We start from the raw sequence: 17,615 nt of genomic DNA, 5'->3' as shown, positions 1-17,615 counted from the left end.
ATCTCTCTTAAATTTTGTCCTGATAGGAAGCAAAATAAAAACAAAATGTATTTAGAAAAACATTTTCAAAACACATTATTCTGTTCTGGTTATTTTTTCCTAGCTAAGTATATAGGACAAATGCCTTAAAGAAAAAAAAAAGTTTTTGTTTAGGAAATAAATGAATTTGTGGGATACTTTTAATGTCTTCAGTCACCAGGATATGAGTATAAACCAGAGTCTTAGTTTGAGACAAATATTCCTTTTCCAGGTATATGGATTTCTTCCCAGTCCCATCTAATGTCACCACCGACTTTCTATTTGAAAAGAGTGCCAATTACTTCCACTCAGAAGAAGCTCCTAAACGAGCTGCTTCTCTGGTCCCCAAAGCCAAGATCATCACCATTCTCATTGACCCATCGGACCGAGCATATTCTTGGTACCAGGTAAGCAAACATAATGTGTAAATGAATGAATATAAGCTGTAGTCCACTAAAATTTTACTTATAAAAAATAGGCAGTAGGACATAGATTGTTGACTCCTGTTCTAAAAGAATTTAAATAACTATACTGAAGAAACAACTTAGTAGGAAAGCTAATATGAGATTTCATTCCTGAAGACCCAACCTACCTAAACTTAGAATCTAAGTCGTTCTCATTTGAGGGTATTTTAGAAATTCTGTGGAAAATGAAAATGAAATATATGTTTATTTTGGTTCCAAAAAATTGAAATCCATGCATACATAGGTTCTTCAAAGAGCCTATGGAGAATGGAAAATTTATGCACAGATCTCACTTCTGCACCAAAATAAACTTGTCTTTTAATTACATTTCCATTAACCTGTTGAAGTACCAACACATACTCATTGTGATTATGTTTATGATGTTGTGTAGAGCTTAGCCACAAGTGATCATTTTGAAATACTTCAACAAACTAATACTACTACTTACATGTAAAATGCATTTGCATTTTAATTTCACTAAAAATAATATTTAAAAAGGCCTTTCATGGTGATATTTTAATCACCAAATGGAAAAACTCAACAGACTGTCAAAATTATAAGAATATAACAAAACTGTTAGTGACTTTAGACTCTGGGATACTTAGTTAACATTTTTAAGTTTTATAATTTAAAAAATGCTTCCCTAATATTCACACATTCATCCATTCACCAAATAATTTTAATGACTACCATTGCAAAGTATTGAGCTAAACATGATTTCAAGATAAGTTAATAAATGTGCTACACTTGAGACTACTTTGTCTAATTGAAAAAAATATGTAAAGGTAATCATATAAATTAGAACATAGTAAGTGGGATACAGTCAGTTAGACAGTTGTTCAAAGTGATAAAGCCCATCTGAGAAAGCCCACCTGGTACAACTTTGACTTATTAACCAGGTGCAGTACAGCCTGAACACCAGACCCATTGGTATTTCCCTAAAAGGAAGGATTTGTAAGGGGAGAAATTTGGGTAAAATTAAAATGAGGAAGTGTTTTGATGTGTGCAAATAGAGCTATGTGTGCAGAGGTTATGAGTAGACCCCTTCAGAAAAGTAGACAATGGGTCCTATTTCCTTGGCAGCTATGAAGTTTAGCTATATGGAATATTGTTTGCACAAAATCTTCTTATCTGAAACTCTGCAATTGGGTTGAGTATAAGGCTATTGTATTAAAATGACCCACATAATGCAGATCCTGCACACAAGAGTGCATTGTTCATTCTCAGGTAGCTAAGTTCTTGAAAATTATGCTAGAGAATATGGTTCCTCAGTCCTTTGGTTACTTAACAAAAGCCATGTTTCCTCGTCCACAAGCGAAAGAAAGTCCACAGACTGTCAGGAAAGGTTTTGTAGCTAAGGTAGAATAGGAAAGGTCATACAAAGCAGATGGAATCTTTGATAGGACTACTGATAACTTTGATAGGAATATTGCATAACACGGAGTGGAGACATCCTGAAAAGCTAAGATCCAGAGAAATCCACAATTTCACTCCAATTATTCATGCCAGACCTGGAGCCATCTTTTAAACGACAATATACAGCAAGTAGTCAATTGACTGATTTTTCCACCAGGTTTCTTGAGAAAAGAGAAATAAGCCTAAATTGACTCAAAAAGAAGGAAGAAAATTGGAGCTTGGCAACCATTTAGCTCCTGAAAAATTGAGAATTTAAAGAAAAAAGAGGTTTCAAGGCTGCAAGCTAACAAAACATCCTAAATATTGCAAATAAATCATTCCACAGTGGCAAAATGCAGGCCTTAACAAAGTCTAGTAGAGTTTGTAGTATAGTAATTTGAATCTCAATTGCAGTAAATTTGCTATTCAGCTAGATGTGGTAAACATTCACAGACTCACCACTATGCCTGAATATTTATTGGTCAATTTAAGGAAAAGGTGATTTCCTCAAACCCATGGGCCTGAGCCTGAATCATTATGAAACACTTTGCTATTTGGATTGCTGCTTTCTGCATTTTCTTCACAATAAATGATTCTGATGCACTGCAAAGGTTACCATTAGAAAAAATAATCTTGGCTTTTAGATACTAAGTAATATACGATAAAAGCTGCGGCTTTCAGATAATGTACATGTCAGAGTTTTCAGTAGTTTCTCCATTTAAAATAGCCAACAGGGCTTTTCTAATCTGAAACTCCATTAGCAGATGGAGCAAACCCATTTGGCAGAACTAGTGGGGGGCTTGTGTATTATGGATATTCACTGGACATGATAAATAGTCTGCTTACGGGCTGAAAGGGGGCCATTAATGCAGCTCTCAAAAGTTCACTTTCAGAATAAAATATATACTCTAAGGAAACAATTTGTAAAGTTAGTTAAGGAATCCTATCAATAAGAAGTCAGCCTCTACCAAATAAGTTCTCAAATATATACTCTGATCAGTGTGGTAACTTTAAATCCTTATGCTCCCAGCAAACACTTTCCTACTTTATTAATTTCAAAACAAATAACTCCAGCAGTGAAGTATTCCTTCCTCTAGCTCTGAGAATTGTCACAAAGATTGGTTTTTAATTATTTATGCCTATGGTTCAAGTTAGCTTAATTATCCACCTTTTCCTCATAGCATCAGCGATCACATGAAGACCCCGCAGCTCTGAAGTTTAGCTTCTATGAAGTGATCTCAGCCGGGCCCCATGCACCCTCTGAGCTGAGAGCCTTGCAGAAGAGATGTTTGGTCCCTGGGTGGTATGCCAGCCACATAGAGAGATGGCTTGTTTATTTCCCCCCCTTCCAGGTATGCAGCAATAAGAATTTATGTCATGTTGCAGTCTCATTAAGTTAATGACTTAGCTTCAAGGATAGAGAAGTTTTTTTTTTAACTCATTGAAACATTACTAGCTATTATTCTTTAGTTACAAATAATGAGATTATGGTAAAGAAAAATAGATAGGCAGAGGTAGAAAAACTGTTTAATTTTCCATCTAAGAGGGTTTCATAGTAATTCTCACTGCTTTGTTTTCTAGTGCACACCTTTCTTGACTGTAAAGAATTCAGAAACTTTAGAATCTTAACTCATATTCTGAGATTAATGAAGATTGAGAATCTCTTAACAAGACTAATGTTAACTTACTTAAGTGCCATTACTTGTTTTTGAACCACCTGCTAAATTTCTCCTAAGTCCTGTATTTTCTTCAGCTTCATTGCTTTTCTTAACTCATATTCTGAGATTAATGAAGATTGAGAATCTCTTAACAAGACTAATGTTAACTTACTTAAGTGCCATTACTTGTTTTTGAACCACCTGCTAAATTTCTCCTAAGTCCTGTATTTTCTTCAGCTTTCATTGCGTGAACCTGGATTACAAAATCAACTTCTACATCGGTTTGCATAAGCAATCCAGTGACATCAGATACAGTGGTCGAGAACCATGCTAACATGATAGCTACTATCACATATAGCTCTTTTAATGTATAAAAATTAAATAAAATTTAAAATTCAGTTCCTCATCTCCATTAGCCACATTTCAAAGGCTCAACAGCAACAACTCAGATGCAGCAGCTATAGAGTTGGTACACATTACAGAAAATTCTGCTGGATAGTGTTAGTCTAGACTCAATAGAAACAGTGAAGAAGGGTGGGCAGGGGTCACACTGCTGACTTTCTAGCCTTCCATAACAGTCTCCTATCATTTAACTTGCTGGGTCCACCCTCACCAGAGTAGCACACAAATTTTCCCCCATAGTTTCTTTTTTTATTATTATTATTTTTTGACAGGCAGAGTGGACAGTAAGAGAAAGAGAGAAAGGTCTTCTTTTTCCATTGGTTCACCCTCCAATGGCCGCCGCAGCTGGCGCACCATGCTGATCCAAAACCAGGAGCCAGGTGCTTCTCCTGGTCTCCCATGCCAGTGCAGGGCCCAAGCACTTGGGCCATCCTCCGCTGCACTCCCGGGCCACAGCAGAGAGCTGGACTGGAAGAGGAGCAACTGGGACAGAATCCAGCACCCCAACCGGGCTAGAACCCAGTGTGCCGGCGCCACAAGGCGGAGGATTAGCCTAGTGAGCGCGGCGCCAGCCTCCCTGTAGTTTCTTGAGGAACTTCTGTCCATGTTCAGATTCTCAGAATATCTTACTTTCTTCTCCATGTGAGATTCTCAAAACTTTATAATGCTATTCCTGAAACTTGTAAAGAATGACATGTTATCTGTGTCACCACACCTGAGCTTATTACAACTTTTCCTCCTATCTACAGGGCTCTTTCTCAGCTTAAATGATGGAATTGTGTTTTGTTTACTTTTTAAACTTAGTTCCCATTTGTGATTTTGTAGTCACATTTCTAAGCTCTTGGTCTTCACAACTGGATCTGTTGTTTTCATGGTGTTTGCAGGACTTCTCAAATTACAAAACATGACTGTACTTAATTAGTGTGATTTATTTCTTGTTCTAACTCATTAATGAGGATGACTTGATTGTGTCTAACTATAATGCATGAAAATCCCCTCAGGACAGTGTCTCTGAATAAGTTCAGAGTGCAGAAATTTTTCATTATACAATTAACATGTCTTATCAATGTGCACTGTCTTTATTTTTATTTCACTGGTAATTTAGTTGCTAATTATCGATGGGCAGCAGCTAAGAACGGATCCTGCTACTGTGATGGATGAAGTACAGAAGTTTCTAGGAGTGTCTCCTCATTATAATTACTCAGAAGCTTTAACGTAAGTTTATATTCTAATCAGTTTATTAAAGTTTCAGTGCAGAATTGATTTTAAAGAAACTTCAGTTTGAAGATGCAGTTGTCACATAGTTATCTGTTACATGTACATTCTTTTCTGGTTTGACATTAACTAGCTAGGAAAGAATATTTCAACAGTGTGACAAAGAAATATTCTGAATCCTCTATTGATCCTAAGTATGCAAAGATATCCCTTGGAATCGAGACAAACAAAACAATTGTAATCTTAAAACCAACAACAAACTTTACCAGGGACTACTTGAAATAAGTTGCTAAGAGCTGAGTCTACAGACAATATTGGGACCCCTTAGCAGTATTGATATCCTATGTAGTCTGGGAACTGACTCTTCTTTCCCTTCTGCAATTTTCAGAAACAATATCTGACAGCAAGAAATAGCCCAAAAACTGAATGGATGGGCAGAGACAGATGTACCAAATATTTCTTAAATTATTTCTTAAATATCTTCCATTTTTTGCTGCTTCGCATTAACCCACTAGGAGTCTGACCTTGTCACCTCTCCTTTAGAGACCTCAGCAGTTATTAATCTAGTTGGATTGTCTTTGATTTTGTTTTTTTTTTTTTGTTTTGTTTTGTTCTTGTTTTGTTTTTTGCTGGTTTCCTTTGATATTTCTGGATAATTGACTGCATCAGGGCTGAGACCTAGAGGGAGGCAGTAGTTTTTAAACTTTTATAAACAACAAACTGTAGAACTCTTCAGTGTTAGCAAAGTGAAGAGCCACTATCATCGATGGAAGTTCACCTTCTGTACTTCAACACAAGTTTTTTTTTTTTTTCTTGTATGTTTAGAATGCTCAAGTGTTTTTGAACTTAGATAAACTGTATTATATTTTTTAAAAAGCAAGCCACTCCAAGAGTAATGTATATGCCGAAAGTGTCTTTTCAATTTTGTACCCTACGTGACTCTTACTTCACCCTCATCCTGACTCTGGATTTCACTTAGTATTTTTAGATATCTATCTTACTTTAGTCCACTTATAATGATTGATAATCAAATTTATATGGGTCTTTGTTCTTATTTCATGTTTAGAGCAATTGGAAGATAATGAGTTGAATGGGCCATGGACCTCTTACTACACTTTTTAAACATGTTAGGCTCATGAACTGAAAAAGGCTGTATTATGAAATTCTTTCATTGTTTTCTTCGATATAAAACACAGTTCCATCAATGGGTTTTCCCTTTTATTATACTCTCTATCTTACATCAATTTAAAAAGTGAGAGGGATTCCCTTATTATCAGCATCCCTTCCAGTGAAAGACTGGCATAAAGACATCAAATACTGCTGCTATCTTGTATAAATCATATGCAGAGACATGGAAGAGAGACATTTTTGGTTTAGATGACAAAGGAGTAGGTGGAACTCTGGAGTTTTGTACTTCCTTCCTGAGATTTATTTTCTTTGTTGATACTATTAATCTTCTGACCTCTGTTTTTTATACTACTAGTACTGTCAGAGTTTTGTAGAGCTTAGTTCAAGTACAAACACAGACGCTAGCCTTAGGTATTTAACATTCAACTTAACCCCAAAGAAAGATGAGTGATTTTAGTTTGCAGTTAGAAACTCAAGTCCACTTTCTACTTTATATATTTCTATGTATCTCTTAGAAAAGAAAGCTTTTACTTCCTAAATAGTTTTCTATTTCAAGTCAGCTTATCTTGGGTCTTTTTATATAGAGCATAGAGCAAAAACATTGTATTTCAAGAAAAAGAAGTAGAGTATTCTATAAAGATATAATCTCTTTTCTTACAGAATAGTCCTTGACCCTTGTGCTATGTGTTTGTCCCCTCTGCATCCAACACAGCAGCAAACTTTTTATCATCTCTGCTGCTGATAAAAGACAGTGTAAACTTAACAGAGCAAATATCAATACAACATACTCTATACAAAGAACTGTCCATCACTTGATATCTAGGATGTATTTAGATAAAATTACCCTTATATAATTCTCTACTTTGGATGGAGGCTCAGTAGGTGAAGTAGCAAGATAAGATATGTGTAGTTCCAAAAAAAAAAAAAAATGTGGTTCTTTTTTATATTTTCTTGTCATCTGTTGTCCTGAGAGGCTTTGTAAAAACCAGCAGTGCGGCTGGTGCCACGGCTCACTAGGCTAATCCTCCGCCTTGCAGCGCCGGCACACCAGGTTCTAGTCCCGGTCGGGGCGCCGGATTCTGTCCCGGTTGCCCCTCTTCCAGGCCAGCTCTCTGCTGTGGCCAGGGAGTGCAGTGGAGGATGGCCCAAGTGCTTGGGCCCTGCACCCCATGGGAGACCAGGATAAGTACCTGGCTCCTGCCTTCGGATCAGCGCGGTGTGCTGGCCGCAGCGCGCCGGCCGCGGTGGCCATTGGAGGGTGAACCAACAGCAAAGGAAGACCTTTCTCTCTGTCTCTCTCTCACTGTCCACTCTGCCTGTCAAAAAATAAAAAAAAAAATTTTAAATAAAAAAAATTTTTAAAAAACCAGCAGTGCAATTGTTACAGAATATTTGAAAGTTTCATGTCATTGTCTTGGGTCTAAAGTGATCTTCTTTCCATGCCCTTTGCAGTTGTTCTCCTGAGTCCTGTTCTTGTGGTTTAGTGACTCTTCTTATTGTAGTGAAAGTTGCTTCTATGGTACTTTGGAAATATTGATGATGACAAGAGGTTCAAAATGTATATTCTTAGAATATACCTGTTGGCGAGAGATCCTTTTAGCACTTTGGTGGTGACTGTGAAGACACATTATCACTTTGGTGGTTTTTAAGAAAGTGGGGTTTTTTTCCCATCAAAAATGCTCTAAGGATGTACTAAACCTAAAATCCTTATGAATTCTCAAGTAATCACATAACTGGTGATTTGTACACAGTATAAATAAATAGAACTAGCTCTATACAAAACTTTTATTATACAGTCTTGGCAAGAAAAAAATACTCTAAGCTGATTGTCTTCAATATGTATTGCAAATTCCAGTAACAAAACTATTTTTAAGAATGACAGAGGTCTGGTGCTGTGGTGGAGCAGGTTAAAGCCCCAGCCTGCAGCTCCGACATCCATTATGGGTGCTGGTTCAAGTCTTGGCTACTCCATTTCTCATCCAGCTCCCTGCAAATGCAACTGGAAAAGCAACAAAGGAAGACCCAAGTACTTGGGCTCCTACACCCACGTGGGAGAACCGGAGGAGGCTCCTGGCTCCTTGGCTTCGGATTGGCCCAGCTCCAGTCATTGTAACTCTGTCTTTCAAATAAATAAAATAAATCTTTAAAATAAATGGCAACAAGTCTCTATTGTTAAGACTTGTGGTTATTCCTTTCCACGATTGCTAACAAAGTGTTCAGATTTTTAAGTTTCATGCAAAGTCAATAGTCTATGATGTCTTAAAATACTAAGTACTGTTGTTATGAGTTTTAAATGACACATTGAATATTTTTTTTAAAAAATCTGGTGTCTCAATGAGTGTCCATTTGATTTGAAATGAGCAGTATAAGCTTAAAACAATAGACAAGGGAAGTTTTTCATTTGATGCTGTAAATTCACACTTTATAAATCTTGTTTCACAAAACCTTAAGCCCTAAATTATAGATTGATGTACTAACGTTACCTTTCTTGTAATGTGTTATGCAGTGTTTTGAACTCAGCTTACTATTTGAGAGAAAGTTGGAGGACCAATGCTTAGCATGGAATTGTACAAACGTATAATCTAAAATGAAGAACATAAGTTTTTAATTTTCTTTGTTTCTGAGTCAATTAATGTATTTGTTAAAATGAATAAAACCAGACTGTGTTACACAAAATTTTAACACTAATTTATTTTAAAAACATCAATAAATGTGAAACAAGAATTGGAAAGCTAGGAGTTGAATTGCTTTTTTCTTTTTGGTCTGTTTTGTTTTGTAGTTGTGTTTTAACTGAGTCATAAAAGCCTGAATCTGCTTTAAATTTCAGAAGGTTTCAACTGTCTTCAATATCACTTCCCTGGCAACCAAAATTTATATTCTCTAGGAAGTCCTTCCCAAGCCATCCACAGTATATGGATTTGAAAATAATAGACATAGTAACTGAAATTTGTTGGTTTTCTGGATGACCTATAAAACAACAACTAGAAATGCTAGGTAATGAAAAAGAGAAAAGTCTACTCTAATTTTTTTTTGACAGGCAGAGTTAGACAGTGAGAGAGAGAGAGAGAGAGACAGAGAGAAAGGTCTTCCTTCCATTGGTTCACCCCCTAAAATGGCCACTACGGCCGGCGCACTGCGCCAATCCGAAGCCAGGAGCCAGGTGCTTTCTCCTGGTCTCCCATGCCGGTGCAGGGCCTAAGCACTTGAGCCATCCTCCACTGCCTTCCCGGGCCACAACAGACTGGAAGAGGAGCAACCAGGACAGAATCTGGCACCCCAACAGGGACTGGAACCCCGGGTGCTGGCGCCGCACGCAGAGGATTAGCCAAGTGAGCCGCAGCGCCGGCCTACACTAATTTCTTATAATAAATTTTAATGTGATTGTTTTGTTTCAAAACAAATATATATTTATATATTCTAAATATTTTTATATATTGCCTACTAAAAATACTATGTAAGAAGTGGTTACTTGGCTTAGTAGTTAAGCTGCTGGTTGAGATGCCAGTATCCCATGCTGCAGAGTGTGGGTTCAAATCTTGGCACCATTTCAAATTCCAGCTTCCAGCCTAAGTGAACCTTGGGAGTTAGCTCAAGCTAGGACCCTGCCACTCACATGGAAGACCCAGATTGAGTTCCCTGCTCTGGGCTTCAACCTGGATCATCACCAGCCATTGTGGGCATTTGGGGAGTGGGCAGGTTGATGGGAGTTATTTGTCCCTTTGTCTGTCTCTGTCTCAAGAATGAATGAATGAATGAACAAATAAATAAATAAATATTATGTAATAGTTATTGTTAGCTCTGTTTTTCAGATGAAAAAGCTAGGGTGAAGGAAAATTAAGGAAAGTCCATTCAACAAGTAAATTAAGGAGACAATTGAAATGCAATTAATTATTCCTGGTCTCTACAACCAGTGTGTGAAGGTCTTCATATCGTACAAGATGTTAGAACCAGAGGAAAACAATATTGTGAATTTTCACTAATGAAAAGTATCTAACTCAGCAGGAAGCATTTCATTTAAAAAACTCTGAACTTTAAAATGAGTTTTTAAAGTTGCCTTAGACTATATGATGAACAAAATCTATCTTCAGACATACTGAATGTTGCAAAATAAATATGTGCTTAGATATGCAGATTAAAACTACTTTGAGACACTATTATATATCCATTAGAATGGCTATAATCCAAAAGAGAAACCAAATGGCCATAATCCATAACACATCAAATGTTAGCAAGAATGTGCAAAAACCGGAACTCTCATATTATTAATGATAATGCATATAAATGGCCACTTTGGAAAGCAGTTTTGTAGTTTCTTAAAAATTAAAAAGAATCTTATCAAATAATCCAGCTCTGCTCCTACCCCAAGATCAATAAAAACCTAAATCCATAAATACTAAGTGAATGTTCTTAGCAGCATTATTCAAAAAAGCTAAAAAATAGAAACAATCCAAATACCCATCAACTGGTGGGTGGATTAATTTGGTATATCCATCCAGTAAGGGGGTGTTGGGGGAAAAGAAAGTGTCTAGAAGTTGAGTGATTGCTAGTTGACAGAAGGGATTGACTATAGTGGGCCCTGAGGGTGTTAGGAGAAGGATAATAAATGTTCTAAAACTGACTCATTAAACTGTAAAACAATGTTAGTCAGGGGAGAACTGTTACCAAAAAATTTCTATGCTTGTCCTGGATTAGTTATATCTAATTGACAATATTTTAATTTTGAAAATATTAAAACCGCTGTTTGCTATCCATGGATATATTATGTCAGTTTAAAGGTATCACAGACATACTGTAACTTTGTAAGTATATTCTGAATGTTTCCAAGGATTCAGTTCCACAAAGGTAGAATCAAGGTCATGTTTTCATTAGTATAGACATGTACCAGTTAAAGATTCAATCACTGGAGAATCTGGGTGCCTCTGTCCCCAAGTCTCTTCCAGTTATTGTTAAGTGCTCCTGGGTGATATTCCACAAAAGCTTAAGAATAGTTGTTATTTTGCTTGTTAATACAATAAGGTTTTGACTTTATTTGTGACTCTGGAGATACGATAAACAAAGCAACCCTACCTCCAGGATAGGGTGGCCAAAGAGACAGATTCTGAACAATATGTAACACATAATACTTCCTCAAAAATGTTTGCTTCCTGACAGCCTTGAAAGGATGGGCCTAACCATGACACTGCTGCTAGTCCACATAAAAAGTTGTTTCCTCACTGTTCCATCAGTCATTACTCATATAAAGGGACATGGTGCTATTCTAAATATATTAGAAGCTCTGTCTCTGTCTTCTATCAAACTTCTTTACTTGGGCTCTAAAAGGCATTACTATGTCCCCAGATTCACAAGATCTTTCATCAACAGCACCTGTTATTTGTGACTTCTCTGTAGGACAAGACCTAGTCCCTAAGGCTACCTGAAAAATGGACATGATCTTCCATCTATCTCTTTATTTATTTTGTTCACATGAATACTTGAAAGGCAGAGCAAGAGAGAGGGAAAGTAAGAGAGATAGATCTTCTGAAATGGCTGCAACAGCTCGGCTGGGCCAGGTGAATGCCAGAAGCCAGGATCTCCATCAGGGATTCTGATGAAGGTGGCAGGGGCCCAAGCACTTAGGATATCATCTGCCACTTTCCTTGGCATGTTGGCAGGAAGCTAGATCTGAAGCAGGGCAGTTGGGATTTGACATGGCACTCTGCTATGAGATGACCCCCTTTCACCCTCTTGACTTTCTCCTATCCACCCTCACATACCTACCCTACTTCCTATGAACTTATGCATGCACATATCTGGGCTAGGTGTCAGCTAAACACATTTTTTTTTTCTTCAATAAAACCCAGCATGACACCTGGCTGTATGAGATCCAATCAATTAGTAGAGATAAAAGGAAAACTTTTCTTTTGATTCTTAATTTTTTTTAGATTTTATTTTGTTATTTGAGAGTCAGAGTTATAGAAAGAGGAGGAGACAGAGAGAGAGGTCTTCTATCCATTGGTTCATTCCCCCGATGGCCACAATAGCCAGAGCTTGGCCAAACTGAAGCGAGGAGCCAGGAGCTTCTTCTGGGTCTTCCACTTGGGTGCAGGGGCCTAAGCACTTGGTCCATCTTCCACTGTTTTCAATGGCCATTAGCAGGGAGTTGGATTGGAAGTGGAGCAGCTGAGACTCAAACTGGCACCCACATGGGATGCTGGCTCCACATGCAGAGTTTCAAACTACTATGCCACAGTGCTGGCCCTGATTTCTTAATTTTGACACATGTGAAGTTTGGTGTCTCTTAGAAAAACCTTTTCTCAGAAGACTGTTCATTTTAACATACACCATATCTATGATCTAATCATGTATCTACAGTAAAATGTGTTAGCATTTTATATAGCATTTATAATAATACCTTTTCTGGATTCTGAATTTTGTTCATTTGAACACTTAAAATGAGTTCAAATTCAACAGTGGAAATAGCTGATAGAAAAATGTTAATGAAAAATATTACTTCAGTAGCAGACTTCCGGAAATGTTGTACTAGAATTTCCCAGAGGATTTCATGTATAGATTATTTAAATAATATTTTTTTTTTTTTTTGGACAGGCAGAGTTAGACAGTGAGAGGAGAGAGAGAGAGACAGAGAGAAAGGTCTTCCTTCCATTGGTTCACCCCCAAATGGCCGCTACGGCCAGCGCGCTACACCAATCCGAAGCCAGGATCCAGGTGCTTTCTCCTGGTCTCCCATGCGGGTGCAGGGCCCAAGCACTTGGGCCATCCTCCACTGCCTTCCCGGGCCACAGCAGAGAGCCGGACTGGAAGAGGAGCAACCAGGACAGAATCTGGCGCCCCAGCCGGGACTAGAACCCAGGGTGCCAGCACCACAGGCAGAGGATTAGCCAAGTGAGCCGCGGCACCGGCCTAAATAATAGAGTCTTTAGAAATACTCTCCGTATACCTCTGAATATGAAACTAGTTTATTCAGTTGCCTGATTCAAACAATAATATATAACAGCATGAATATATATGTGATAGCCTGATTTCACACAATTGCTTTAATAATAATAAACAGGCTTTGCATAAGTGGGATATGCTAATTTTATTGTCTCTGATACACAGAAGCAGAAATCTAGGTTTGTATTCTTTTTACAGGGCTATAATTTTAAACCCTACAAGACACAAAGTAAATAGATAAATAAGTAAGTAAGTAAACAAACCCTACAAGATTAGCTACATAAAGACTAACTTTACACACTTATGACTACTACTCCCCTCACACACACACATACACACACACAAATCACACTATAATTTTAAGTCTACTTTATTGATGTATAATTTTACATGCAATAAAATCATCTGCTATAATTACACAACTTGACAAATTCTGACAAATATATATAGTTGGATGCATCACTGAAGTCAATATGTGGAATACAGCCATTAATCCAGAAAGTTTTCTCATGCTCCTATGCAGTCAATCCTTTCCCCTCACCCCAGCGCTGACTACCTGTCTACTTCCTTTTGCTTACCATAATGCTTTTGAGATCCCTCCATCTTACATCTCTCAGCAGGCAGTTCTTTTGGTTGAGTAGTCCTCCATTTTTTGAGTATATCAAATTTGCTTATCTTTTCCCAAGTTGATGGACATAAGGGTCATTTCCATTTTTAGCTATTATGAACAAAGCTACTAAGAACATTTGTGTAAAGATCTTTTTAACTTTTTTTTCACCTTATTTATAAGACAGATAAAGAGCAAAAGGGCTTCCATCTACTGTTTCAATTCCCAGATGCCTGCAACAGCCAGGGCTGAGCCAATCTGAAGCTAGGAGCCTGGAACTCCAATCTGGTTCTGCCATGTGAGTGGCAGCGACCCAAAGTATTTAAGCCATCATTGGCTGCTTCCCATAGTGCACATTAGCAGAAAGCTGAATAGAAAGCAGAGGTGTGGGGACTCAAACCAGCCACTCTGTATGGGATGCAGTGTCCCAAGCTGCAACTTTTACTGCACCTAACACCTGCCCTGGGTGTAAAGACCTTTGCACAGACACATATTTTCATTTTCCTTGGGTGAATACCTAGAAATGGGACAGCCAGGGCATATAGTAAGTATATATTTAAGTCTGCAACAAATACTACAAAAGTAGCTATGATATGTTTTAATTTCTACCAAGAAAGCATGGTGTTTCTACTTGTTCCAAATCTTTAGTCACACTTGGTAGTAGTCTTTTAGTTAATTCATGATTGTAAATGCCTAGTGGTATCTAATTTGTAATTTTAACTTGCATTTCCTAGGGATTAATATGTTGATCAAAATTTCATTTGTTTATTGATCATTCACATTTGTTCTTTGGTGAAGTATCTTACAATTGTTTTATTCAGTTTTTACTGGAATTGTCACCTTCTGTCCACTGATTTACCTACCAAAATGGCCACAATGGCTTGGGCTGGACCAGATGGAAGCCAGGAACTTCTTCATGATCTCTGAAGTGGGTGCAGGGATCCAAGCACTTGGGCCCTCTTCAGCTGCCCTCCCAGGCACACTAGCAGAGAGCTGGATTGGAAGTGGAGCAGCTGGAACCTGAACTGGCACCCATTTTTGATCCTGGCATTGCAGGCAGCAGCTTAACCTGCTACACCACAGCACCATCCCCTAGATATTCAGTTTATCCACTGTATTTGTTTAAAAGATAATCCTTTCTCATTGAATTACCTTTGCACTTATCTTTTGAAAATCAGTAGTAGACCATAGATGTGTAGCTAGCTCTGGACTCTATTTTGTTCTATTGATCCTTTGGCCCAATAATGCCAATACCACACTGCTATGATTATTGTACACATTATAGTAGATCTTGAGTGAAATTAAGTAAGATCTTCAAATTTCTCCTTTGTTTTCAGATTGTTTTAGCTTGGCTAAGTCTTTTATATGTCCATATACATTTTAATCATTTTAAATTTCTACCAAAAAGAAAAGAATTCATTGCAGTGTTGATTGAAATCATATTGAATCTATAGATAAATTTGGAGAGAGATGATATATTGAAAATATTCACTATTTTGATTTATAAATATGGTATTGCTCCCCATTTTTGTTTAGGTCTTTTATAATTTCTCTTACAATGTTTTGGAGTTTTCAGTGTGCAGGGTTTGCAGAAGTTTATTGTTATTTTTACCCCTAAGTGAACCAACGGCAAAGGAAGACCCTTCTCTCTCTCTCTCTCACTGTCCACTCTGCCTGTCAAAAAAAAAAAAAAAAATTTACCCCTAAGTATCTCTTGTTTGTATGTGAATTTGAATGTGTTTTAAATTTCCCACTGTTCATTGTTCATACTGCGATTTTAGACGAAATGTTGGAAGTAGCCTTCAGAAAAGTTATACAGATTAAAGATAAAATAAAGGGATCATAAATGACAGTTCTTACTAATGTTGAATATAGACAGTAGAATCACTGAATAACAAAAGCACTGTTAAAGAATTATCACTTGTATTACTTTTACTTTAAAACTAAGAATGAAAATTCGTGCTTTATTTACAATGACTAATAATATAAACATATCTAACAATCATTGAAGAAAAGGCTCTAAACTTAGTCATGAAGCCTAAACTTGAGTAATGACCTGAATAAATAAAAATTATGTAATCCAAGATAGATAAGTCTTGACAAAACATTTCTTCTAGTTCATTTTATATTCAACTAGTTTTAATGAATGTTCACAAGACCAAACACTATGCTAAGTGCTATGAAATGGGAAGAATACTATACACCATATCCTTCAGGGATTATAACAGACTCAAATGACAGTTACATGAAATATTTTGGCAAATTAAGTTATAAATTTAACATGTTATTCTTTTTATTATAATTATAGCAGGTAAATCCCATTTATAGGTACTAATACTTTAACAGGGAGTTCAATAAGAAAAATAAGGAAATAACTATGGAAAAATATTAAATGTGTGATAGCTAGAGAATCCTAAAAGTAATCACTCCATTGGACACCTTTTTCATTACCTTGTAGTTATATCGTGTAAGTACTATTTAAAACCATAGGCATGAACAAAAACTGACTTGTCATTTAAGCCCTATAAAGGAAAATATTGGGTTTAAGATTTATGAATTTTTCCTTCCAGATAAAGAAGCTGGCCTCATTAATTTCTATTAATAGGAGACCTTCCGTTGACAATTTTTCTATTAGCAAACTGGCAAACTTACAAGTATGACAGATGGACTGAGAAATCAAAAGTATGCCAGAAGATTATATAGGGATATAGTAAAAAAAAAAATCAGTTATTTTGGTTCCTAGATTGAGATCTAAATTTTAAAAATTAATTTATTGGTTATTTTAGCTTATAAATTGCTTAAAACACTTTTTGGGTTTTTAAAAATTTTTTATTCTTTTAGGTTTGATTCTCATAAAGGTTTCTGGTGTCAGTTATTGGAAGAAGGTAAAACAAAATGCCTTGGAAAGAGCAAAGGAAGAAAATACCCTCCAATGGATTCTGATGTAAGTATAGAATTTAAAAATACAAAGTGAATAAGAAAAATGATAAAAAATACTATGTCCTTTTGTTAAGAAAAGGGACTAAAGTCAAAAGTCAACCTTTCTAACATTAAAAGTGACATGTGGGTTTCAGTACATCTAGGTAGCTTTTTTAGATTTTTCTAGTGATTTATTACTACCTGTCATGTAAGAATAAAGGAAAACAATAAAATTTTCTATTCTGAATCATAACAAAAAAGATTAACAATTCATTCTAAAAAGAATAGCTGCACAGAAATTTTAGCACATTTAAAAATGTTACTTGTAATCAAGATAGGAAATATATAAACTGAAAATAGAACCAAAAGACTTCTTTTTTTTCCCACTGCGAAAGTCATTGTGCAGTGGCCTGGTGATAATATAGAAACTGATACAATATACTAACCTTGGAACTGATAGCATACTATAAAATGAGAGAATTAATGTATTTTCCAAATGTCTGACATTCTAGCAGATAATTTAGATTTTGGGGAATAGAGATATACATACTTTGTGGTATTTAGCACAGCATGCTTATTCCATCTAGAATGATGATATGGCAATCACTTAATGCTATAGTTTCCTCAGTGTAATCTGTATTTTTACCTTGATCTTCATTTTACATAAAGATTTGTTAGTAATTTTTATTTGATAATCAGCCTGATATATATGTATGTAGTTTGCACATAAGAATGCAAGTATGTTATAATTTATAATTGTGTTTAGAACTCAAAAAATTAAAATAGATTTTGGTGTCCTACCCCTAACATTGTTTAATATATTTTAATATATCATGTTAACTGGGAATTGTAGAGTGGACTGAGAATTCTAAGGTG

General features: G+C 36.4%; 1 protein-coding gene across 2 annotated transcripts in view; it reads left to right on the top strand.

Moving 5' to 3' along the window:
* LOC100350425 (bifunctional heparan sulfate N-deacetylase/N-sulfotransferase 3) overlaps positions 1 to 17,615 on the top strand; it is a 186,251-nt gene that overhangs the window by 165,220 nt on the left and 3,416 nt on the right. The window contains exons 10-13 of one of the 2 annotated variants that reach the window (XM_051820057.2): positions 251 to 425; positions 3,059 to 3,229; positions 5,043 to 5,152; positions 16,662 to 16,764. In XM_051820057.2, coding sequence (XP_051676017.1) covers positions 251 to 425; positions 3,059 to 3,229; positions 5,043 to 5,152; positions 16,662 to 16,764 — 559 coding nt within the window. Of the gene's footprint in view, positions 1 to 250; positions 426 to 3,058; positions 3,230 to 5,042; positions 5,153 to 8,263; positions 12,444 to 16,661; positions 16,765 to 17,615 lie in introns of those variants that run through there. The other variant, XM_051820058.2, reaches the window with a different exon arrangement.

Source organism: Oryctolagus cuniculus, chromosome 8, assembly GCF_964237555.1.
Source record: "Oryctolagus cuniculus chromosome 8, mOryCun1.1, whole genome shotgun sequence".
Taxonomy (NCBI): Eukaryota; Metazoa; Chordata; class Mammalia; order Lagomorpha; family Leporidae; genus Oryctolagus; species Oryctolagus cuniculus.
The sequence above is the reverse complement of the archived record's forward strand: the minus strand, read 5'-3'. Positions and strand labels throughout refer to the sequence as shown.